Source organism: Lutra lutra, chromosome X (genome assembly GCF_902655055.1).
Source record: "Lutra lutra chromosome X, mLutLut1.2, whole genome shotgun sequence".
Classification (NCBI taxonomy): domain Eukaryota; kingdom Metazoa; phylum Chordata; class Mammalia; order Carnivora; family Mustelidae; genus Lutra; species Lutra lutra.
The window spans coordinates 37,546,676-37,571,808 of NC_062296.1; the positions used below are offsets into that span (position 1 = coordinate 37,546,676).

The following is a 25,133-nucleotide window of genomic DNA, read 5'->3' on the forward strand; positions in this document are numbered from 1 at the left end:
CCAAAAGACTGAGATTATTCCTGCATATTCTCAGATCACAATGCTTTGAAACTGGAGCTCAATCACAAGGAAAAGTTCGGAAGGAACTCAAACACCTGGAAGCTAAAGACCACCTTGCTTAAGAATGCTTCGATCAACCAGGAGATCAAAGAAGAACTGAAACAATTCATGGAAACCAATGAGAATGAAGACACTTCAGTCCAAAACCTATGGGATACAGCAAAGGCGGTCCTAAGGGGCAAATACATAGCCATCCAAGCCTCCATCAAAAAAAATTGAAAAATCCAGAACACACCAGCTGTCTCTACACCTTAAAGAACTGGAGAATCAACAACAAATCAAACCAACTCCACACATAAGAAGGGAAATAATCAAGATTAGAGCAGAGATCAATGAGGTAGAAACCAGAGATACAGTAGAACGTTTCAATGAAACTAGAAGCTGGTTTTTTGAAAGAATCAATAAGATCGATAAACCATTGGCCACACTAATCCAAAAGAAAAGAGAGAAAGACCAAATTCATAAAATTATGAATGAAAAGGGAGAGATCACAACTAACACCAAGGAAGTAGAAACAATCATCAGAAGTTATTATCAACAGTTATATGCCAATAAACTAAGCAACCCATATGAAATGGATGCATTCCTGGAAAACTATAAACTCCCAAAATTGAACCAGGAAGAAATTGACAACCTGAATAGACTGATATCTAGTAACGAGATTGAAGCACTGATCAAAAACCTTCCAAAAAAACAAGAGCCCAGGACCTGATGGATTCCCTGGGGAATTCTACCAAACTTTCAAAGAAGAAATAACACCTATTCTCCTGAAGCTGTTTCAAAAAATTGAAGCAGAAGGAAAACTTCCAGACTCTTTCTATGAAGCCAGCATTACCCTGATCCCCAAACCAGGCAAAGACCCTACCAAAAAGGAGAATTTCAGACCAATATCACTGATAAATATGGTTGCTAAGATTCTCAACAAGATCCTAGCAAACAGGATCCAACAGCACATTAAAAAGATTATCCACCATGACCAGGTGGGATTCATCCCTGGGCTACAAGGATGGTTCAACATTCTCGAATCAATCAATGTGATAGAACAAATTAATAAGAGAAGAGAGAAGAAACACATGGTCCTCTCAATTGATGCAGAAAAAGCATTTGACAAAATCCAGCATCCGTTCCTGATTAAAACGCTTCAAAGTATAGGGATAGAGGGAACATTCCTGAACTTCATAAAATCTATCTATGAAAGACCCACAGCAAATATCATCCTCAATGGGAAAAAGCTTGCAGCCTTCCCGTTGAGATCAGGAACACGACAAGGATGCCCACTCTCACCACTCTTGTTCAACATAGTATTAGAAGTCCTAGCAACAGCAATCAGACAACAAAGAGAAATAAAAGGTATCCAAATTGGCAATGAAGAAGTCAAACTCTCTCTCTTCGCAGATGACATGATTCTTTATATGGAAAGCCCAAAAGACTCCACCCCGAAACTACTAGAACTCATACAACAATTCAGCAACGTGGCAGGAAATAAATAAAATCTTTTAAAAAAAGAAAAGAATATTATGGCTCCATCAGGAAGGATGAATACCCAACTTTTCATCAACATGGAAGGGACTGGAGGAGATTATGCTGAGTGAAATAAGTGAAGCAGAGAGAGTCAATTATCATATGGTTTCACTTACTTGTGGAGCATAAGGAATAACACAGAGAACATTGGGATTTGGAGAAGAGAAGTGAGTTGGGGGAAATCGGAGGGGGGGGACGAACCATGAGAGACTGTGGACTCTGAGAAACAAACTGAGGGTTTTGGAGGGGAGGAAGGTGGGGGGTTGAGTGAACCTGGTGGTAGGTATTAAGGAGGGCACGTAGTGCATGGGCCACTGGGTGTGGTGCATAAATGAGTCTTGGAACATTGAAAAAAATTAAATTTAAAAAACATACCATTTTATGTGTCAATTATATCTCATAAAGATAATTTTTTAAAAAAAGAAAAAAAAAAAGAAACTACCGAAATGAAACACAGAGAGAAAAAATAGCTAAAAAAGGAACAGAGCATCGGTGAGTTGAGACAAACTTCAATGAGCCTAACATACATGTAATGTTAGGCTCTGCATAAGAAGGGAAGGGGGTGGCGTAAAGAATACTCAAGGGGGCGGGTGGCTCAGTCAATTAAGCATCCAACTCTTGGTTTCAGCTCAGATCAGGATTTCAGGGTGGTGAGATCAAGCTCAGCATCAGGCTCGGTGCTCAGTGCACAGTCTGCTTGAGATTCTCTCCTTCCCTCTGCCCCTCACCCTGCATGCGTGCTCTCTTGCTCTCTCTCTCTCTCTCTCTAAAATAAAGAAAAAAATCTTCTAAAAACTATTTGAGGAAATGATGGCTGAAAAATTTCCAGGTTTGCAGAAGTCAATTGTTAATGTCTAAAATGGGGGGGATAGCAATATAAGGATGTTATTTAGAAATGTAAAGGCCATGCCAACAGAAATACCTAACAGAGCTGAAACTTCTTGGCTTTGCTGGGAAGGTGTATACTGTGGCACTAAACTCCCTAGGTTTGATTTCTGCCTCTATCCTTTACTAGTTGGGTCATGTTAGGCAAGTCACATAACCTCTCTGAGCCTCATTCTCTCACTTGTAAAATGGGGATAATAATAGCATCTATCTCATAAGGGTTTTTTTTTTTGTGAGGATTAAATGTGTTAACACTTGCAGGGGCTTAGACTAATGCTCAACACAGAATCAATGCTCAATATTATTCTTATTGGAGAACAGAAATCAGCAGTGAGGAGATTGCTCTTTCTTGCAATATGACTATTAGTAATATTTGATCTTTTAAATTATGCACAAGTATTACTTTAATATAAATAACTTCTAATGTTGAAGAAGAGTAAGTCAGAGGTGAGGACATGGCACTGTCTTTGAAAAAGTTTGCTATGCGGGAAAGAGATGGATACAGCAATAGCTAGAGGGGGTATAAGGGAAGAGAAAGTTGTGGGTGTTCTATTTTTTAGATAGGAGAGACATGAGTGGGTTTAAAGGTGGATATGAAGTCAACTAGAGAAATGGGAAAACTGAAGCTATGGGAAAAAAGGGAAGCATGTGGCCAAAACACAAATAATACAATATAATCAAAAGGGAGGGGTGCCTAGGTGGCTCAGTCAGTTAATCGTCAGACTCTTGATTTCAGCAGGTCTTGATCTCAGGATTGTGAGTTCAAGCCCCACATTGGGCTCCACACTGGGCATGGAGCCCACTTAAAAAAACAAAAAAGGGAGTGGGGAGGCAAAAGTCATGGATGTGGATGTAGATATGCCCAGCAGTTTGGTTTGAGAAGCTGAGAACTTTGTCCTTTGTCCTTTCATACCTGCCACTCTTTAAAATAGGATGTGAAGTCATTTGCTGAGCATGAGAGGGAAGGTGGCAGGGTTGGAATTTTTGAGTTGAATACAGAACACTTGAAATAGTCATTAGGGAGACAAAGCAAAAAGAAAGCTGATCAGGCGACACAGAAGGATTTCGGGGCCCCAGTGAGATTAGAAGCCATAAATGTGTGGTGTGATAATACCAACCTCTTTGGTTATGTGGTTTTCTCTAGCTGGGTTCTGCAACTCAAATACAGACATGGAAAATGTGGGAAGAGGGGGACCTGGGTGGCTCAGCCAGTTAAGCGTCTGTCTTCAGCTTAGGTCATGATTCCCGGGTCCTGGGATTGAGTCCTGCATTGAGCTCCCTGCTCAGTGGGAAGCCCCTCTCCTCCCTGCTCATGCTCTCTCTCACTATCTGTGTCTCCCAAATAAATAAATAAAATATTTTTAAAAAGAAAACAGAAAGAGCTGGGCTGGTTCAGGGTTGGGGATTCGATCAGGTTGGTGTGATAAAAAGACCAGGGAAGTGGGTACATTGCAACAAGAGTGAGCAGCTGACGTGAGAAATCACAGAGCCTCAACAGACCAAAGAAAGAAGTAAAGACAGTAGGTAGCTGGTAGGTAGCAGTCGGGTCTTAGGGATCCTGATGAAGTTCAAGAATAGAGACTCTGGAAGAAAACCAATCAACTTTAAGTACAGAGGTTGTAGCTAGAACACAGGGTGGGTGTTAATTTATGATTTCAGTGTAATTCTGACTGGTGGAAAGGTTCAGCATGGGAGCCATAGAAGCAGGTAGATGAAGGGGAGCAGAGGTGAGGGTCACTGGAGGAGGGGATGGCAAGGAGCCCATTAGATGGGGTCAGCCATGTGGAAGCCAGGGTCACCCAGAATGATGGCAGAAGCAGTAAGAAGGAATACTGTGTACGTGGAGCCAAAGCCTTAGTAAATGAGAGACAGAGAAGGAGGCCAAATTTGCCTAATACGTTTCTGTAGCCCCTTAAAGTCTCGGTGACTCTACTGAGCAATGTTCCACTTTAGACTAAGGATTCTTTGCACATGGCGTCTAGATGGACTTCGAAGGACCCATGAGTCCTCTGGAATCACATGCAAAATTCTACGTGTATGTATCTAACATGCATTCCCCCCTCAGGAGAGGGCTCAGGACATTCATCACATTTTCAAGGGGATGACTGATTAAAAACAAAAGCCTAAGAATTACTGCTCTATCCATCTGTGTGAGAGATAACTAAATGAAAGGAATAAAAATTGCACAAAGACTCAGAGAGGGCACACACCTATCCCTGTGGCCAAAAGTCTCTCTGCCCCTATGCTAACACCAACCTAGACCTAACACCAACTCCAACACATTGGGACACCTGGGTGGCTCAGTCAGTTGGGCATCTGCCTTTGGCTCAGGTCATGATCCCAGGGTCCTGGAATCGAGCTCTGCATGGGCTCCCTGCTCAGCGGGGAGTCTGCTTCTCCCCCTGCCTCTTCCCCTGCCTGTGTTCCCTCCCCCCTCTCTCTGACAAGGAGATAAAATCTTAAAAAAAAAAAAAAAAGAAAAAGAAAACTCCAACACTGAATGGGCAGCAGAGAGCTGGGGCAGAGCCCTAGCTAGTTCCCTAGTTCCCTAGGGAATGTGGCTGGCTGTGCACTGGAAGAAGGGGTGAAGCTACGCAGAGGCTACCACTAAGGCTTTAGTAAAAGTATCTGGTAAGATCTTCGGGCAGCAGCTGCTATGTAGGTGCCCAAACAGAATTCAGTGACTTCCAGCTGCACCCTTTTCCTAAGAGCAGGCCTAGAGAAAAGAAGAGAAGGAGCTCACCTCTCGGCAATATTTTTTGCAGACTGGAGAAACCGGGCCTGGTCATTTTCTTTCAGGATATGTTCAGCCTGGTTGATGAGGACTGTTGAGCGCTCAAGACACTGGCGGCAATTAGCAACCTGCTGTGCCAACTTTCTCAGTTTCATAACCTTAAAGGAATGAGCAGAAGAAAAATGAGCTTCAACATCCAGGGCTTAATTAAAAACGATAAAACAACACGAAGAAGATCTGCTGCAGCGATGCTAAAAATAAGGCCTATTAATATCCCATGGTTCCTGTACTAACCACTCACCTTCTCACCCCACCGTCTATGTCTTGCCAGCCCCTCCTCCCACCTACAGCCCGCTTACTTAGGCTGCAACACACTCAGTCATACACTCTCGGTCATCTGCCTCTTTTTCATGGACAAAAACGTTAATTTTTCTGATTAGAACAAGAGTGCATGCTCACAGTTGAGTATTTAGAAAATAAAAAGTATCAAAGGAAGCCCTGCCACCCAGGGATCTCCATCAACCCATTTTATGGTCGATATAGTTTCACAGCTGTGTTTAATAAAAAGTACTTCCTTGTTCTTTATGGCACTCTACCTTCCAAAGAATATCTTTCTCTCCGTATTATGAGCACCTGCGCATTCACAGATCTGTGTTCTCAGGAATTTCAGTTCCTGCGTTGGCTGGAACCACCCAGCATGGCACAAAGTATTGATCATCACCTCAGACTCTCATAATCCTCACACTGTATATCCGGCATGAGCTTATAATCACTACGCTGACCGGCAGACCAATATGCCTACAACCATATGGATGCATGGAGGCTCACACCTGTCCTTGACCCTGCTTCTTCAGTTCCTAGGCTAAAAACCTGGAAGTCTTCTCTTTCCCTTCATCTTTTACAGTGGAGCAGTCGAGGATTCCCATCATTTCCTTTCTAGTAATTCCTGTTCTGCCCTTTCCTTCCACTTGTGCTGACATTTCCCCCGTGTAGGTTTTCATCGACTTTTATCAAGAATCTTTCCATAAGCCTCTTAGATTGCTTCCCCGACTTCAGTGTCATCCTGTTCGGATCCACCCTGGTTACTTCTGCCATATCGATCACTGTCTCCCTTCCTAAGAAACTAGGATGGCTTCCCAATGCCTTTGCGGATAAGCCCAAAGTCCTTGTAATAGCACGCATGGTCCTTCCATAATTCTGGCCCACATTTCTACCATCGCTTTTTTTCTTTTTGGATTGACCTATAACATACCTACAGTAAAGCACCCACCTCTGGGTGGATAACTCAATGACTTTTTTTTTTTTTTTTTTGCATATACATACACCCATGTAACCATCAACCAGGTCAAGGTATAGAGCATTTCCAATACCCCAGAACTCATCATTTTTACCAGGTTTATAGCACTATAACATCGCTTCTTCTTTGCCTCCCTCCCTCTAACCCCATTTCTTCTTACTTTCACGATCCAAGTTCAAACTGGAATCATCGGGATGAAACTCTGACATTTGTAAAGTCAACTCTGCCTTGGCCTCACCAAAGAAGCTCCATGCTTTACCTTTGTCTCTTTGATTTTGACAGCGATCATTTGCTTCCTCTGCTGGATGATCTCTACCAGCTCGTCACATTCTTCCATGAGTTTTGCCTCATGCATAGCAGTATTCACCTGCCAAGAAAGTCCAGAATATTACACAGTGATTGCTGCCTTTGTCCCTTGCTGGTTCTCAAAGGTTCGGATTGCCGCTAAGCATGCAGAACTTCTTCCATACCTCCCTCATAAGATCCACTCCTAGAAGAAGGGTAGAGATGATGATATTAATGATGCAAGGGCATTGAAGCACCACAGACAGGAAGCTCTCCGGCCTCTGGTAGATCATGATGGTTAATGGAAGGCTGGGCAGAAGGACAGATGAGATGGGGGCATGTTATTCCCACTGTACAATTCCCTTTACTCCAGCACCCTTTCCTCCTGTTGTTCTTTTGAAAAGAGAGTAAGGAGAATTAAGTATGTCAGGAAAAGAGGATCCCTCTCCACAGGCACAACAACATTAAGGTAACGTTACAACAATCTATTTCTACCATCCTAAAAACGAAATGTTTTCAATTTTCCTTGTTCCCGTCTCATCCTAAAACATACAAATGCACAGCCATGAGTTCAGAGTAAATATACGCATGTGTATTTCGTAGAGTTGTCACGATGTCTTAGCAGATACTTCTCACCTTCGGCCATCCAGAATCTGAATACCTTTCCCATTTGGGAATACTGGCTACATCAAAATATCTCTACCACAAAGTCAGATTTGGGGGGACAAGGGTTGAAAAAAGAGCCACCATTTTTCACCATTTTTCCATATACTGATTCCTCCTTCTTCCCATCTCTACTACTCTGGACATTAGATGGGAGGAAGCCCTTAGAAGGGCTAAAATGAGAGCAGGGATCTTTGGGTGGCCTAAGTATAAAGGCAAAGGAAGGGAGATGAACTTACATCTCTTAAGCACTCAGTGTTCCAAGCGCTTTCTAGATAAATTCTTTCATGTAATTACCATAAACCCTTCATAATAGAGGAGCCATTTTTGTTCCTGTTTCACAGATGGAGAAACTGAAGCTCAGACAATTTGAGTGACTCACTCAAGATCACACAGCTATTGGTGGTAAGCCCAGCATTCACACTCGGTTCTGTCAAGTGAAACCCCAGGGCCGGCTGGGTGGGTGGACAAGGTTCAGTTCCATTTTGCAGTCACACAGGGAAGTACAATCATTCCAAGAGTCTATTCCAGGAGTGCTGGAGCAGAGCTCTAGAAAGCCGAGGAATAGACAATGAGTTCCTTGAGAGCATCCGAACTCCTGGGGCGAGATAGGCTTCATTACCAAGGTAGGGCTGCATTTCCGATTGCTAGCCCCCTTCAGAGGATTCCTTTACATAATCTGAGCCAAGCAAAGTACTCATCACTGGACCCTGCTGCCTGTTCACTCATGCTCTGCTGGCCAATTTTCTGTTTCTTACTCAACTGAAATAAAATACGTGTGTGGTGTCACTGCCTGATTTTGTTTTATTTCCACTTGCTAGAGGGAATACCATAATGAGAGCTCCCATTTATTGTGAGTCAACAGTCCCACTCTGGCCATTCGAGTTTTCCCCCACTCAGGCTGTTCACACTTTTCCTAAATTGGATCTACATTTCCAAAGCAGAGAACCTCACCCTCTCAAGAAACTCCCACTCCTGTGAGAAGAGATTCACCTAGTGTTCCCTGGTTGTGTGCTTAGAGTATCTGGAGACTTAGTTCCCGTAGTTTCCTTTCGAAGCTGCGGAAGGTGTAGTACACAATGGTGTAGTGGTCTGTTTCTTGCTATTTCGCCCTTGGGCTGACCTTTACATATCCTCACTATATGCCAGGCAGGACCCTAATCAGTTTACACATACTAGCCCTCTCAACCATCAAAGCAATCCTACGAGGCAGGTACCATCCCATTTTACAGATGGGAAAACTGAGCACAGAGGGACTAAAGGATTCACTCAAGGTCACAGAACTATTAAGTGGCAGAGATGGGATTTTGACCCAGGGAGTCTGACACTGGAGTCTACGCCTCTAACCATTGCACTAGACTGCCTCCACAGGCTAGTGTAACAAAGTTCCTCCAGTCTCTGACACCAGTTACTTCTTTTGCTCCATCCATCTTTATTCTGTCATCCCATTCTCTTTAGTCATTTCAAATCACTAGAATGCCCCACACTTCTGTGACCTGTGCCTTGGCTTGAGACTTCTTTCACTTGGAAAGCCATTTCCCTATTTGTTTATTGAACAAACGTCTACTTTTTCTTTCCAGGCCTTGCTCAAAACTCGTCACTTCTGTAACTTTTACTCATCCACTTGGATGCAATTTGTCCCCTTTCATAGCACTTTCATAGCACTTTCAATTTCATATTCAATTTCATATTTCAATTATACCATTTACTACCTTATGCCAGAGGAATTTACTAGTCTGTCTTCCCCACTCAAACATGACTTCTGGAGGCCAGGGTTTGTGTCTTCTTTGACTGTCTCTCCAACATGGCGACTGGCATATGGCAGATGTTCAATAAATATTTGTTGCATGGAACTGAATAGAGGTAGGGAGTATCTCACTGCTTGCTAGACATGTCCACTTGGTTACTCAAGTTACCCTAAACTCAGTATGTCTGAAAACAAACTCACCAGGCACCTGGGTGGCTCAGAGAGTTAAGTGCCTGCCTTTGGCTCAGGTCATGATCCCAGGGTCTTGGGATGGAATCCTGCATTGGGCTCTGCGCTCTGTGGGGAGCCTCCTTCTCCCTCTGCCTGCCGCTCCCCCTGCTTGTGCTTGTTCTGTGTGTGTGTGTGTGTGTGTGTGTGTATGTGTGAGAGAGAGAGAGAGATACAAATAAAAATCTTTTTAAAAATTTAAATCATCGGGGCACCTGGGTGGCTCAGTGGGTTAAGCCGCTGCCTTCGGCTCAGGTCATGATCCCAGGTCCTGGGTTCGAGCCCCGCATCGGGCTTTCTGCTCAGCAGGGAGCCTGCTTCCTCCTCTCTCTCTGCCTGCCTCTCTGCTTACTTGTGATTTCTCTCTGTCAAATGGATAAAATCTTTAAAAAAAAAATTTTAATCATCTCACCTCTAAATCTGGCTTCCACCTCTGATTTCCTTTTTCTTTCTTTCTTTCTTTTTCTCTTTCTTTCTTTCTTTTTTGTTTTGTTTTGGCTAATGCTACTATCATTATTGAAGTTACTCAGGTTCAGTTACTTCTGATTTCTACCTTTCTCTCATTCTCCACATAAATTCACAGCAGTCCCAAAGTCCTGCCCCTCCTTTTCTTTTCAAACTCACTAAAATTCTGGCAATACAACAAGGCTCCCAGCCAAGGAATCAGTAAGTTGAAGTTCTTATCCCTTTTGGACTGTGACTGTAAAAGCCTTATTAATTCATTCCCCTCCCTCCAGAATCTTTCCTTAGCCACTCACCCTTAGAACCCATCCTATACATACCCTGAAATCAGGAAAAATCATCCCCGTCTTCATCATCAAACATGTATTAAGCATCTTTTGTGTATAATGCATTATGTTCAGGCCCTGCTCTCCATAAATCTGCAATCTGAATGGGGAAAAGCCACATGCATACAAAACAAACTAGTCAAGGCAGCATACCAATGAGTGATGTAGAACATAATCTCCAGAAATTGAAGGGAGAGATCACTCTCGGTGGGGAAGTGGAGAAAAGATGCCTGAATGAAGTGGGCCTTGAGCCATAAAGATGGGTAGGACTTTGATTTTAACGGTAAAAGGGAGGGAAATTTTGAACCAAGCCAACGAAATTGAGCTTTATTTATTAGGCAATATGGCATCTTGGAAATATTTTTTTGGAGAGTAGGATGGTGAGAGAATGAATTTTTAAAAAATATATATTTTTTTATTTGAGTATAGCTGACACACAATGTTGCATTAGTTTGAGGTGTACAATGCAATGGTTCAACAATTTTATGCTGTGCTCACAAGTGTAGCTACCGTCTGTCACCACTCAATGCTGTTACAATGCCACTGACTATATTCCCTATCCTGTACCCCTCATTCCCTGTGACTTATCCATTCTACAACTGGAAGTCTGTACCTCCCATTCCCTTTCACCCATGTACTCATTCTCCCACCCCCTCCCCCCATGTTCTGGCAACCATCAAGTTAACTTCATTTTTTTAGAGTTGAACTGGGATTGATTTGACTGGGGATAATGGTAAGCTGGGGGGGGGTGGCTATGATTTAGGAAACTCTCGTGATGTCAACAGGACCTAGCCAAGAGAGTAACAGGAATCCAATGGAAAGGTCAAATATGAGATACACTTCCTGGCTGGAAAATCTTCAATTCACAGCAAGGTCCTTGAAGAAAGTTTTTATGTCACTTTGTTTCTCCTGCTGTAACAGGCACAATGCCTTACACACAACAAATATTTACTGATTGATTTAGTAAAATGAAAAAGCACAAAAAGAATGACAAACATTAGAAAACGGACTATAGTAAAGGCATTTTGTGGAGAAAATGTAGACGGAAGTGAGGGAGCTAGGGAGGGGTTTGGACAGTGAAATCAAACAGCCAGGCACAAGTAGTAGAGCAGAAACTTGGCTGAAGAGGCAAAATCCCAAACTAAAGGTAAAGCAGTGACATTAAAATGTTTCCATGTCAAGAAGCAGCCCAAAAGAGCAGGTTCCTTGAGTAGTTTCTGAAAAGGAAATACTCCAGGGTAAAACTGTCTTCATGATGTGAATAAAACATCTCAAGTTGCTTGGAAGGTACTTGAAAGCCCTGGTATTTTCCTTTTCTGCAGTTTTCCTTGAAAATGCACTGGCGTATTTCACTTGCTTATTAACCCTTAGTTGAAAACAACTGGGCTTATCTTGATAAGCATTTTTGGTTGGTTGGTTAGTTGGTTGGTTGGCGAAAGATTCCAGATCTTTATTCGGCCTTTGCTCTTTGGTTTGGGCTGGTGGGTTTGACAAGAAGGAAAAAAATCATCTGTGGAAAAATCTACCCTCTCCAAAAATTACCAGTAGAGTAATCTTGGCAGCCTACTTGTATAAATCTCTCTATCCCCTAAAAAGGGCAATTTTTGCACGGGCGGGAAGCAGTTTCTGATGTCAAAGACTGAGTCTCAGCACAAGGTTTCCAAGGCCTAAGCACTAGGGAGCCTCTCTTGTCAGGTCTCCAGGTCCTCTGCTCTGCTCTGTGCTCTTTTCTTTCTTCCCAAAGGCAGCAAGAATTTGACTTGCACGTTTTTCTCGAACCGCCCACCCTACCATTTCCCAAAGTTCCTTCCGACCTCCCAGCCCAAAGATTAAACCTACAGTCAGACCTATTCTTCCCCTAATTTCCTCCCTTCCCTGACACTGACACACACGTCCCATTAGAAGGATTTTACTGATGGTTTTTAACAAGGAAATAAATATGTGGGAGTTCACAAAAGCCACAAGTTGCAAAGGCTTAAGAGGCCACAAAAAAAGTAGTATTTAGGTAATTGTTTCTATTCTCTATTGAAATGTAAATGGACCAGACCTTTTTACCCTCAGCTGCCTTTGGAGAGCTTATTTGATAGTTTCTTGGGGGATCTCCCACATGCCCATTCTATAGGTCTTTTATTCCTGGGTTCAAAGTGCATCAGTCTTCCTTCCAACTCAACCACATGAGAAACTTCCTCACTCATACCCTCCTCTTGGCTCAGTCACATCCATCAGCCCTTCGGAGCACTGCCCAGGAGTTCAGAAGGACCTGAGATCTCCTCGTCAGGTGGGATAATATGGATGAAGTTGTGGATGAGCTCTACAGCCAGAGTCAGGTGACATTCATTTATGTGGTAATGGACAGAACACTTCGTAGGCATCTCCATCTCGGTGTCCTCCACTATATGGTCAATGCCAGCCTAGCTCATTTCCAGAGATCTTCTGTCTGAAGATCTCCTCCCCTGCCACAGAAGATTTTGAAATGCCAGCATTAAAGATCATTTGGGGGAGTTGTTATCAGCAAGCATTGATCGAGGGCCTACCCTATGTACTACTAGGGTCTATGGGGGTTCACTGTGTGGGAGAGAATGATGAAAAAGGCTTAGCTTCTGCTTTTGAGGCACTTAGTCTAGTGGAGGAGATGAGTGTGACCCTAATTACAATTCACGGTAGAGCAGAACAAGCAATGTAACAGAACACAAACAAAGCTCCATGAGGGCACAGAGAAGAGAAAACTAATTTTGCCTGTGGCATAGGGCAGTCAGGGGATCAGGGAAGGTTTCAGGTGGTGGAGCTGGTCTTCAAAGATGAGCAAGACTTGGGCACACAGAAATGGGGTTTAAAGGGAGAGAATTCTAGGCAGAGAGAATGCTGTGAAGAGCATGAACTAACGCACAGCCAGGAAAGTAGAGGATGTTTGGGTAAAGCAGATCAGCCCGACAGGTGCAAGGGAGGGAAATAAGGCTAGAAACAGAGGTTGCAGATACATTACGGAGAGCTGAGCTGTCATTTTGAGACTTTGCGTGTACCTAGATAAAATGTCAGGATCTTAAAACTAGAGTAACACCTTAACCATTGTTAGTTAACACCCTGGTTGAGAACAAGGGGGAGAGGAAAAGCCAGCACAGTACTCAAAGAAGTGGGAAAATCATTCTCTGTGCAAAGGAGATGAGAAGGGAAAGTGGGAGGTAAATTGGACATCTGATGGATTATCAACGAGTTGTTATGAACAGCTTTGTCACCTTACAATGCTGCAAAGAATTCATTACTCCCTTAAAACGATGCGTTCAAGAAAATGCAATGTTCTCTCTGTTTCCATGAGTTCAGCTTTGATAGATTCCTTGATTATGGTTAACAAGACTGTGTTGTATACTTGAAAATTGCTAAGAGAGAGGTGCTAAATGTTCTCACTACACAGACCTAAAAGGTAACTATGTGAGATGGTGAAAATGTTAACTAACCTTATCGTGGTAATCATTTTGTAATATACATGTAGATCAAAGCATCGCACTGTGCACCTTAACTTATGCCACGTTATATGTCAATTACATCTCAATAAGCCTGGGGGGAAAACTAAGAATCCACAATGTTTATGAAGCCGATGTAGCACCGACTACAGCAGCGTCTAAGCTAAGGTATTCATCCAGATCACACTAGGGGGATATCACACACACTCACACACACATACAGAAACACAAATACACCCACACACAAGCTACCATCACCAGCACCACAGCCGTTTGTAGGAGGAAGGTTCAAATGTATGAAAGGAAGAGAAAGATGAGACAATCTTCTTTTTTTCATTTTCTAAAGCAAAACAATGTAACATTTCAAAGATGTTCCTGCCAGCTTTACATAATAGCTAAATGAAGGGGGGTGCTGTTTTTCAAATGGATTTTATCTGTTTCTTTAGATTTGGGAAGACGATGATCACTTAAAGGTCTAGCTGATATGCAAAATTATTTTTTTCTCTCTTTTTATTTAATTCAATTTATGCAAAATTATTAATAGGATTTTTAGTTCCCTGGACTGGAGTAACTACAGCTTAGGGGGCAAAAGAAATTACTGAGGCAGAGTTAAGCAAGCTACTGCCTTAGTGCCTGAGTTAATTTTTTTTTGGCAGAGGAGTGGGTGAGGGGTACTAGCAGGTAGAGGTGGGTGGGGAATGGGACTGTGGCAGCTGGAAAAGCCCTGTGGATGGGGTGGTGGCAGCCGGGCCATCTCAAGAAGTGACAGACACAGACATCGACTGACAGACACACTTCCCGCAATGCAGTAGGAACTGTTCAAATTGCTTCATATATTTTAACTCATTTACATCTTATTAACCCTCTGAAGTTGGCGCTATTAATATCATTGCCATCCCACAGAGGAAACTGAGAGACACAGAGGTTATGTCACCTGCCCAAAATCATATAACCAGTACCTGGCAGAGTCAGGATTCGCATCCAGGCTGTCTGGCTCTTGTTCCATGATTTTAACCAGTGTGCGTGTGTGTGTGTGTGTGTGTGTGAGAGAGAGAGAGAGAGAGAGAGAAAGAGAGAGAGAGAAGCAGAAAGATAGACTATGCTCACATACGTGCTTCTCTGACTCTCAGAATTGCCTCTCAAGATAATCACGTCCCTCAGACTTAACCATTGCAAATATTTTGTGTAATTACCTCCTGACTTTTGAAAAAAATATACAATATAAAAATGCATATATTGTAACATTTACAAAATATACATAATGCACATATATATATATGGACCACACACACACACACACACATATTCCATGTTTATTTTACCCTGAGTCTAACTAATAAAAGTACTGGCAACAGAGAGAGGACAATTTGCTCCATATATATTACTTAGGAATGACCCTGTGCCATGTGGCAATTCTATGTAAGTTCAAAGGGAGAGAAGGCAAAAGACTTGAATAGGCATTTAGAGTCCTTTCTCCTCAGGGCTCAGACTTCCAAGCTTTTGTCGCATTAAGATTAGTTACTTTTATCCCTATATTCTCTTTCCGCACAAGGTAACTATTTAGAACATGCTAGAAAAAACTGGGAGAGGTATAATCTAGGCTTGTAGCTGGTATTCTATGTGTATGGCTATAAATCCCATATGAAATGAGGTAGAAACCTCCTTTCTTTCTCTTCAGAACCACAGAACTGTTAGATGTAGAAAATACTAAAGAAGAGCACCTGGGGGGAGGTGCTCAGTTGGCTCTTGATTTCCGTTCAGGTCATGATCTCAAGGTCATGAGATTGAGCCCCATGTTGGGCTCTATGCTGGGTGTGGAGACTGATTACGATTCTCTATCTCCCTCTCCCTCTCCCTTTGCCCCTCTACCCTATCTCCCACTCAAAGAAAGAAAGAAAGAAAGAGACTAAAGAAATCATAGTTTCCTAGCCTCTCATTTTACAGATAGAAATTGAGTCCTAGAGAGAAGGGCTTACCTAACATCATACTACTGATCAATGACAAAGCAAGGCTGAAGCCGTATCTTTTGTGTTCCCTCCACTCTACTGCTCATTTTGTGAAACACAACACTTGCTTATAAACCCCTCTAAAGACATAAGACTCTAGGGCCACCTGGGTGGCTCAGACGGTTGGGCGACTGCATTCAACTCAGGTCATGATCCTGCAGTCCCAAGATCGAGTCCCACATTGGGCTTCCTGCTCGGCAGGGAGTCTGCTTCTCCCTCTGGTCCTCCCCACTCTCATGCTCCCCCTCTCTTTCTCTCTCTCAAATAACTAAATAAAACCTTTAAGAAAAAAAAATAAGACTCCAGATTTCACCACAGAAATATGAACATTCATGTCTACACAAAAAAACATACATGAATGTTCACAACACCTTTACGTGTATTAGGCAAGAACTGGAAAAAGCTGAAATGCTCTTCAGTGGGGGCATGGATACACAAATTGTGCAACATCAGCAATAAAAAAATTAAAAAACTATTGATAAATACAACAGTGTGAATGCATCTCGGGGCGTTCTGATGAGCGACACAAGCAAATTATAATATGTCAATCATAATATGCTACATACTGTATGTTTCCATGTACATAACACTCCAGAAATTATAAAATTATCAGTGATGAAAAACAGATCAGTGGTTGCCAGGGGGGCAGATGTGACCATACAGAGGTAGCAAAAATGAGTTTCTTGGGAGTGATGAAGTTGTATTGTTCTAATTAAGATGGTGATTACACACATCTATACATGCAACAAAACTAATGGAATGATGGAACCTCCCCTGTCCCCAAAAAGTTAAGGGCATGTGACAACTGGTGGAATTTGAATGAGGTCTATAGTTTGCTTAGTAGAATATTCTACCGGTGATAATTTCCTGGTTGTGGTAGTTGTGTCATTATGTAAGATGTTAACACTGGGGATGAGTAGGTGAATCACACATGGGAACTCTCTCTGTGTTATTTTAGCAACTTCTACGTCAAATTAAACTTCTTTCAAAATCTAAAAGAAAAAAAAGAAAGAAAATTCCAAAAGTCCCGTGGTGTTTTGGGCAGGTCTGGTGAACCAACATTTATATAGTTCTCTGAAGTTATAACTAATATGTATTTAGGCCTTTGCTCAAGTGGTGTCTCATCTCACACTCTATTCTGTACCTTAGTTTATTTTTCCCAATTTTATTGAGAAATAATTGACAGACATCACTGTGAAAGTTTAAGGCATACAAGCATGACATTCTGGTTTACATATATTGTGAAATATATGTAATTGCCTCAACAGTTTCAGCCAATATCCATCTTCTCATTTAGGTAGAATAACAAGAAAAGAAAAAAGGGAAAAAAAAAAAACCTTTTTCTTTGTGATGAAAACTCATAGGATTTACTCTATTTTCCTATGCATCATACAGCAACATCAGCTCTAGTTATCACAATGCACATTATATCCCTAGTATTATTTATCATGTAACTGGAAGTTTGTACTTTTTCTTTTTTTTCTCCTTAAACTTATTTTTTAAATATTTTATTTATTTGACAGAGAGAAATCACAACTAGGCAGAAAGGCAGGAGGAAGTAGGCTCCCCACGGAGCAGAGAGCCTGACATGGGGCTTGATCCCAGGACCCTGGGATCATGACCTGAGCCGAAGGCAGAGGCCCCAACCCACTGAGCCACCCAGGCGCCCCTTAAACTTTTGTTTTAATGGGTCTCAAAATTCTGTGACAGATTTTTGGTCAAGTTGTTTGCATTAAAAAGTACTGATTTTAAAAACTAATAACTTAAAACTGCCACATACACACAAAAACAAATAGTCCACAAATCATTCTCCTTTCCTTCTGAGGGTTTTAAGATGCATTGTTACCATTAGCTAGTCTTTTACTATTACACTTAAATGGCCTAATTGACACAAACAGTTCAAGTTTGTACTTTTTGACCACCTTCCTCCAATTTCCCCTGCCCCCATCCCCTGGCTCTGGTAAGCACAATTTGGATCTCTTTTTCAATGAGTTTGGGGGTTTGGGGGGGATTCCATGTATAAGTGAGATTATATAGTGTTTCTTTTTCTCTGACTTACTTCACTTAGCATAATGCCTTCAAGGTCCATCTGTGTTGTCAAGAATAATAGGATTTCCTTGTTTTTTTTTTTAATGGCTGAATAATATTCTATTGCATTATATACCACAACTTTTCTACCCATTCATCCATTGATGGGCTCTTAAGTTGTTTCCATGTCTTGGCTGTTGTAAATAGCGCTCTTATGAACATGGGGGTGCAGATCTCTTTTTGAGCTAGGGTTTTCATTCCCTTTGGATATATTTCCAGAATATATCTGAATCATATGGTAGCTAATTCTACTTTTAATTTTTTGAGGATCCTCCATACTGTCTTCCAAAGTGGCTGTACCAATTTATAATCCCACCAACAGCACACAGAGGGCTCCCTTATCTCCACATCCACACCAGCATTTGCTACCTCGTCTTTTTGATGATGGTTATTCTAATAGTCATGAGGTGATATCTCATTGTGGTTTTAATTTATATTCCCCTAGTGAGTGGTGATGCAGAGCATCTTTTCACGTAGTAGCTGGCCTTTTGTTCATCTTCTTTGGGGAAATGTCTATTCAGGTCCTTTGCCCACTTTCTAATTAGGTTATTTGGTTTTCTGCTAACGGAGTTGGATGAGTTCTTTATATATTTTGGATATTAACACCTTACCAGATACATGTTTTGCAATTTTTTTTCCCATTCTGTAGGTGGTTTTTCACTTTGCTGATGGTTTATTTTGTTATGTAGAACATTTTAGTTTGATGCAGTCCCACTTGTTTATTTATTTATTTATTTTGCTTGTGCTTTAGATGTCATATCCAAAAAAAGTCGCAAATCTACATATCAAGGGGGTTCCTGGGTGGCTCAGTCATTAAGTGTCTGCCTTCGGCTTGGATCATGTTCCCAGGGTCCTGGGATCCAGCCCTGCATCTGGTTCCCTGCTCAGTGGGAAGCCTGCTTCTCCCTCTCCCTCTGCCTGCTGCTCCCCCTGCTTGTGCTCTCTTCACTGTGTATCTCTCTGTCAAATAAATAAATAAAATCTTTTTTAAAGTCACACATAAACATATCAAGGACTTTTATTCCTGTGTTTTCTTCCAGGAGTTTTATGCTTTTAGGTCTTATGTTTAAGTCTTTAATCTATTTGGAGGTATTTTTTCTTAGAGAGGGAGGGGAGAGGGACAGAAGAAGAGGGAGAGAGAGAATCTTAAGCAGGGTCCAAGCGCAGCATGAAGCTGGACATGGGACTTGATCTCACAACCCTGAGATCATGACTTGATCTGATCAAGAGTCGGACGCTTAACCGACTGAGCCCTCCCAGGTGCCCCTATTCAGAGTTAATTTTTATGAGTGATAGAAGATAGGATCCACTTCCATTCTTTTACATTTGAATATCCAATTATCTTAGCACCATTTATTGAAAACACTATCTTTCCTCCATTGAGTATTCTTGGCTCTCGCCAAGTATTAGCTGACTGTATATGCTTGGGTTTATATCTAGGCTCTCAAGTCTGTTCCATCGGTCTATTTGTCTGTTTTTATGCCAGTACCATACTGCTTTGATGACTATGACTTCATAATTTAGCTTCAAATCAGGACGTGTGATGCCTCCTATTTTGTTCTTTCTCAGAATTTCTTTGGCTTTTTGGGGTCTCTTGTAATTCCATATAAATTTTAGGAGCGTTTTTCTCTACTTTGGTAAAAAATGCCATTGGAATCTTTTTTTTAAGATTTTATTTATTTATTTGACAGAGACCACAAGTAGGCAGAGAGGCAGAGAGAGAGGAGGAAGCAGGCTCCCTGCTGAGCAGAGAGCCTGATGCGGGGCTCGATCCCAGGACCCTGAGATCATGACCTGAGCTGAAGGCAGAGGCTTAACCCACTGAGCCACCCAGGCGCCCCAATGCCATTGGAATCTTGATAGGAATTGCATTGAATCTATATATGGCTTTTGGTATATTGACATTTTAACAACATTAATTCTTCCAATCCATGAAATGTGGGATACTTTTTAATTTATTTGTTTTCTTATATTTCTTTCATCAATGTCTTACAGTTTTCAGAGTGGAGATCTTTTTCCTTAGTTAAATTTATTCATAAGTATTTTATTGTTTTTGATGCTATTATAAATGGCATCAACTTATTTCTTTTTCAGAAAATTCACTATTAATGTATAGAAATGCTCCTACAATTTATATGTTAATTTTATATCCTGTAACTTTACTGAATCCATTAATTAGATCCAACAGTTTTTTTGGCTAAGACTTTAGGATTTTCTATATATGAACTCACGTCATCTGCAAATACAATTTTACTTCCTTTCCAATTATGATACATTTCCTTTTTCTTGCCTGATTGCTCTAGCTAGGACTTCTAGTAATATGTTGCATAGGAGAGCTAAGAGTGGGCACCCTTGTCTTAGCCCTGATCTTAAAGGAAAAGCTTTCAAATATTCACCACTGGATGTGATGTTAGCTGTGGTCTGGTCATATATAGCCTTTATTATTTTGAGATATGTTCCTTCTATATATATCATTGACTGATCTGCAAATGTTGAACTATCCTTACATCCTGGGATAAATCCCAATTGATCATGGTGTATGATCCTTTTAATATGCGCTGAATTTGGTGTGCTAGTACTTTATTGAGAATTTTTGCATCTATATTCATCAAGGATATTGGCCTGTAGTTTTCCTTTCTGGTTTTGGTAGCTGGATAATGCCTGCCTTGTAAAATAATTTTGGAAGTATTCCCTCCTCTTGAAATTTTTAGAAGAATTTGAGAATAAGCACTAATTCTTCTTTAAATATTTAGTAAAATTCACCAGTGAAGCCATCTGGTCCTGAGTTTTCTTTGTTAGGAGATTTTAAATTATTGATTCAATCTCCTTACTAGTAATTGGTCTGTTCAGATTTCTTTCCGATTCAGTCTAGGTAAATTGTATGTCTCTAAAATTTTCTTTATCTCTTCCACGTTGTCCAGTTTCTTGGCATATAGTTGCTCACAGTAGGCTCCTGGGATCCTTCAAATTTCTGTAGTATCAGTTGTAATGTCTCCTTTTTCATTTATACTTTTGTTGATTTGGGCCCTTTCTCTTTTTTCCTTGTTTAGTCTAGCTAAAGGTTTATTAGTTTCGTTTATCCTTTCAAAGAACAAATGCTTAGTTTGGTTAATCTTTTCTATTGTTTTTCTGTTCTCTATTTCATTGATTTCTGCACCAATATTTATTATTTCCTTTCTTCTGCTAACTCTGGGCTCAATTTGTCCTTTTTTTTTTCTAGTTATTTAAGGTGCAGAGTCAGGTTCTTTTTTTTTTTTAAGATTTTACTTATTTATTTATTTGACAGAGATCACAAATAAGCAGAGAGGCAGGCAGAGGGCAGGGGTGAAGCAGGCTCTCTGCTGAGCAGAGAAACTGATGCTGGGTTTGATCCCAGGACACTGAGATCATGACCTGAGCTGAAGGCAGAGGCTTAACCCACTGAGCCACCCAGGCACCAAGAGTGAGGTTCTTTATTTGGGATCTTTTTTGCTTCTTAAATGTAGACATTTAATGCTCTGAACTTCCCCCTTAGAACTGTTTTTATTTTATCCTACACATTTTGGTATGTTTTATTTCCATTTTGCTTGGCTCAAGCAACTTTTATTTTCCCTTTTAATTTCTTCTTTGGTCCACTGGTTGTTCAGGAGAGCATTGTTTAATTTCCATGTGCTCATGAATTTTCCAGTTTTCCTCTTTTTGTTGATTTTTAGTTTCATTCCATCATGGTTAGAGAAGATACCTGGTATGATTTCAGTCTTCTTGAATTTTCTAAGACTTGTTTTGTGGCCTAACATATGGTCTATCCAAAAAAAATGTTCCCTGTGCACTTGAGAAGAATGCATATTCTGCTGCTGTGGATAGAGTGTTCTGTGTATGTCTATTAGGTCCATTTGGTCTATAATCTTGTTCAAATCTGCTGTTTCTTTATTGATTCTCTGTCTGAATGATCTATCCTTTGTTGAGAGAGGGGAATTAGAGTCCCCAACTATTATTGTATTACCGTTCATTTCTCCCTTTAGCTCTGTCAGTTTTTGCTGTATATGTTTATGTGCTCTGATGTTGAGCACATAAAAATATTTCTAAGTATTATAACTTCTTTATATAGTGATCATTATATAATGACCTTCTTTGTCTCTTTTTACCATTTTTAGTTCAAAGTCTATATTGTCTGATATAATTACAGCTACACTTGCTTTTTTTGGGAATGTGTTTTTCCATCTCTTCACTCTCACTCTATGTGTGTCTTTAAGGCTAAAGTGAGTCTTTCTTATAGGAAGATGTTTTTTAATTTTTTTAAATCCATTCAGCTAATTTTGTCTTTTAACTGAAGAATTGAATCCATTTGTATTTCAAGTAATTATTTACAGGTAAGGGCTTACTATTGCACAGGTAAGGGCTTACTATTGCCATTTTAAAAAATTATTTTCTGGTTGTTTCACAGATCACCTTTCCTTTGTTTCTTATCCTGCTGTCTTTCTGTGTGTTTTGATGTCTTTTAGGTATCAGTATGATTTGACTTCTCTATAGTGTACTTTTGTTTAATTACTACAGGATTTTCCCTTGTGGTTAACATGAGGCTAACATAAAATATCTTAAATTTATAATACTTGTAAACTGATAAAATCTTAACTTCAATAGAAGTTGTAAGCTTTATACTTTTACCTCTCCTCACGTCACATTTTAGGTTACTAATGTTACAATTTACATTTTTTTAATATTGTGTAACTAATAACAGATTATTGTAGTTATGGTTATTTTTACTATGTTCTTGTTTTAAACTTTTAAATTAGAGTTGTAAGTATTATTATATACTACTATTATTATGTAAGTATTGCACATACCTAAGTCCTATGTAAGTATTATTATACACCACAGTTAAACATTGCTATTACCATATTGCAGAATCTAACATGATGCTATATCTACCATCACTAGTGAGAATTATGGTAACTTTTTATGTTTTTATTATGTTAATTAGCATAGCTTGACTTCCAGTCAAAGAACTCCCTTTAGCATTTTCTGTGAGGCAGGTCTGTGGTAATTAACTCCCTCACTTTTGTTTGTTTGAGAAAGTCTTTATCTTGTCTTTTTTTCTGAAGAACAACAGCTTTGCTGGGTTTGGGATTCTTGGTTGAGAGTTATTTTTTTCCATTATTTTGAATATGTTACTCCATTCTCTCCTGGCCTGAAAAGTTTCTGTTGAAAATCAACCAATCTGGGACGCCTGGGTGGCTCAGTTGGTTAAGCAGCTGCCTTCGGCTCAGGTCATGATCCCAGCGTCCTGGGATCAAGTCCCACATCGGGCTCCTTGCTCGGCGGGGAGCCTGCTTCTCTCTCTGCCTCTGCCTGCCATTCTGTCTGCCTGTGCTCGCTCGCTCTCCCTCTCTCTCTGACAAACAAATAAAATCTTTAAAAAAAAAAAATCAACCAATCTTATGGAGGGCTCAGTCATTGTAGTGTCTCTCTTTTTTCTCACTGTTTTTAAAATTCTTTCTTTTGACTTTTTACAATTTAATCATGTGTCTTTGTGTAGTCCTATTTGGATTCAACCTATTTGGGATCCTTTGAGCCTCATTCTGTATGTCCATTTCTTCCCGGGTTTGGGAAATTTTCAGCCATTATTGCTTTAAATATACTTTCTTTCCTTTCTTTCTTTTCTCCTCCTGGAATTCCCATAATGTGAATATTGTTTCTTTTCATATTATCTCATAATTCACCATAATGTGACAATTGTTTCTTTTCGTTTTGTCCCATAATTCCCATAGGTTTTCCTCACTTTCTCTTATTTTTTTTCTCTCCTCTGACTGGGAAATTTACAATGTCCTATCCTCTAAGTCACTGACTATTTCCTCTATATGGTCAAGCCGACTTTTGAAACTCTCTATTGGATTCTTAGGTTTAGTTATGACATTTTTCAACTCTAACATTTCTGTTTGTTTGGGGGTTTTTTGATGATTGCTATTTCTTCATCAAAATTCTCATTTTGTTCATGCATTCTTTTTCTAATTTCATTTAGTTGTCTGTGTTTCCTTGTAGTTGTTCACTAAGCTTCCTTAATAGGATTATTCTGAATGTGTTGCCCGATAGTTCATAATCTCCACTTTTTAGGGTCAGTAATTACTGCTTTATTAGTTTCCTTTGGTAATGTCGTATTGACCTATTTTTTCACGATCCCTGATATGTTACATTTGTATCTGTGCATTTAAGTAATTGAGCTTCTCTTCCAAACTTTACAGATTTGCTTTGGCAGAGATAGTTATTCACCAGTCAGCTCACTTCAGGTTTTCTGGGCATCTGCTGTTAATGTCCTTGGGCAGAAGGGATTGCTATTATGGATTATTTTTGGATGAGGCAATAGCGTGAGCTCCAAGGATAGGAAGGGCGGGGGGTGCCACTGGCTGGGAATAGCTAGATAGAACTGCTGGTTTCGTTCCCTACCCAAGTGAGGCTAAAGAGTGGGTTCCACTGTCGCCTGGATTATCTGGTCAGAATTACTAGATGGTTGGGACTGGGTACTATATTCACTAGTGGATGTGGATATGAATTAGCTTCCCTTCCCTGACAAGGAAGCAGCCCAGGGCCCAGGATCTGTACAGCTTATTGTTTGGGGGCCAGAATCAGGCATGAGTGTGCACTGGATTCCCTTGTCAGGTGAGGCCCTGGTTTTGCTCTGCAGAAGGGGAAACTCAACAGCTGTGCTCTCTATTTAAGTGCCACTGTATAGAGAGCTGTTGAATGGACTATGCAGCTTCCCATGTCCTCTGGTTAGGTTCCCTGGCCAGACAATCTGAAGGTTTTATTCAGTGATGAACAGGGCTATGAGTTAGATTCCCTCACTGGGCACAGCAGGAGAAGCAGCTCTAAAGCCAGGAAAGCTCTTTGTTGTTTTTAACTCAAGCCAACCCACACCCCAACTTCCCTGACTAAACAGGGCCACCGGCTTTATTCAGAAAATGACCAGTTCCGCTCACTTGCCTTTCTGCTTGAGTGCTGCTGGACTGCACAGCTTTCAGGAGTTGCCTCCAGCACTTCTGGCTAGAAAGGGCCAGAGGATGCTCTTCATGGTGGGTGGGGCTATGTCTCAGCTCCCTTGCCTGGGAGAGAGTGGGAGAGGCTGTTCCAAGTCACTCTCAATTTCCCCATCTCTCCCATTGGGTGAACCAGGAGCTACCCTCAGCCTTAGCTATGAATTAATCCCCCTGCCCTTACATACAGAATGCTTTGTGTCCAGGACTAGTTTTGTCCTGGGGGTGATCAGTTCTGCCTGCTCGCCTCTCTGCTCAAGTGTCACTGGGCTGCGCTGCTTCCAGGCACTGTCACCAGCCCTTCTTGTCAGATGGGGCTGGAAAACACTCTACACAGCGCATGGGACTGTGATTCAGCTCCTTGCT

The 25,133-nt window shown here is 41.0% G+C and overlaps 1 protein-coding gene across 7 annotated transcripts in view; it reads right to left on the reverse strand.

Moving 5' to 3' along the window:
• MID2 (midline 2) overlaps nt 1-25,133 on the reverse strand; it is a 97,648-nt gene that overhangs the window by 21,082 nt on the left and 51,433 nt on the right. For all 7 annotated transcript variants that reach the window (XM_047715915.1, XM_047715916.1, XM_047715914.1 and 4 more), the window contains 2 exons: nt 6,757-6,864; nt 5,210-5,358 (listed from right to left, as the gene is read on the reverse strand). In XM_047715915.1, the coding sequence (XP_047571871.1) occupies nt 5,210-5,358; nt 6,757-6,864 (257 nt within the window). The remainder of the gene's footprint in view (nt 1-5,209; nt 5,359-6,756; nt 6,865-25,133) is intronic.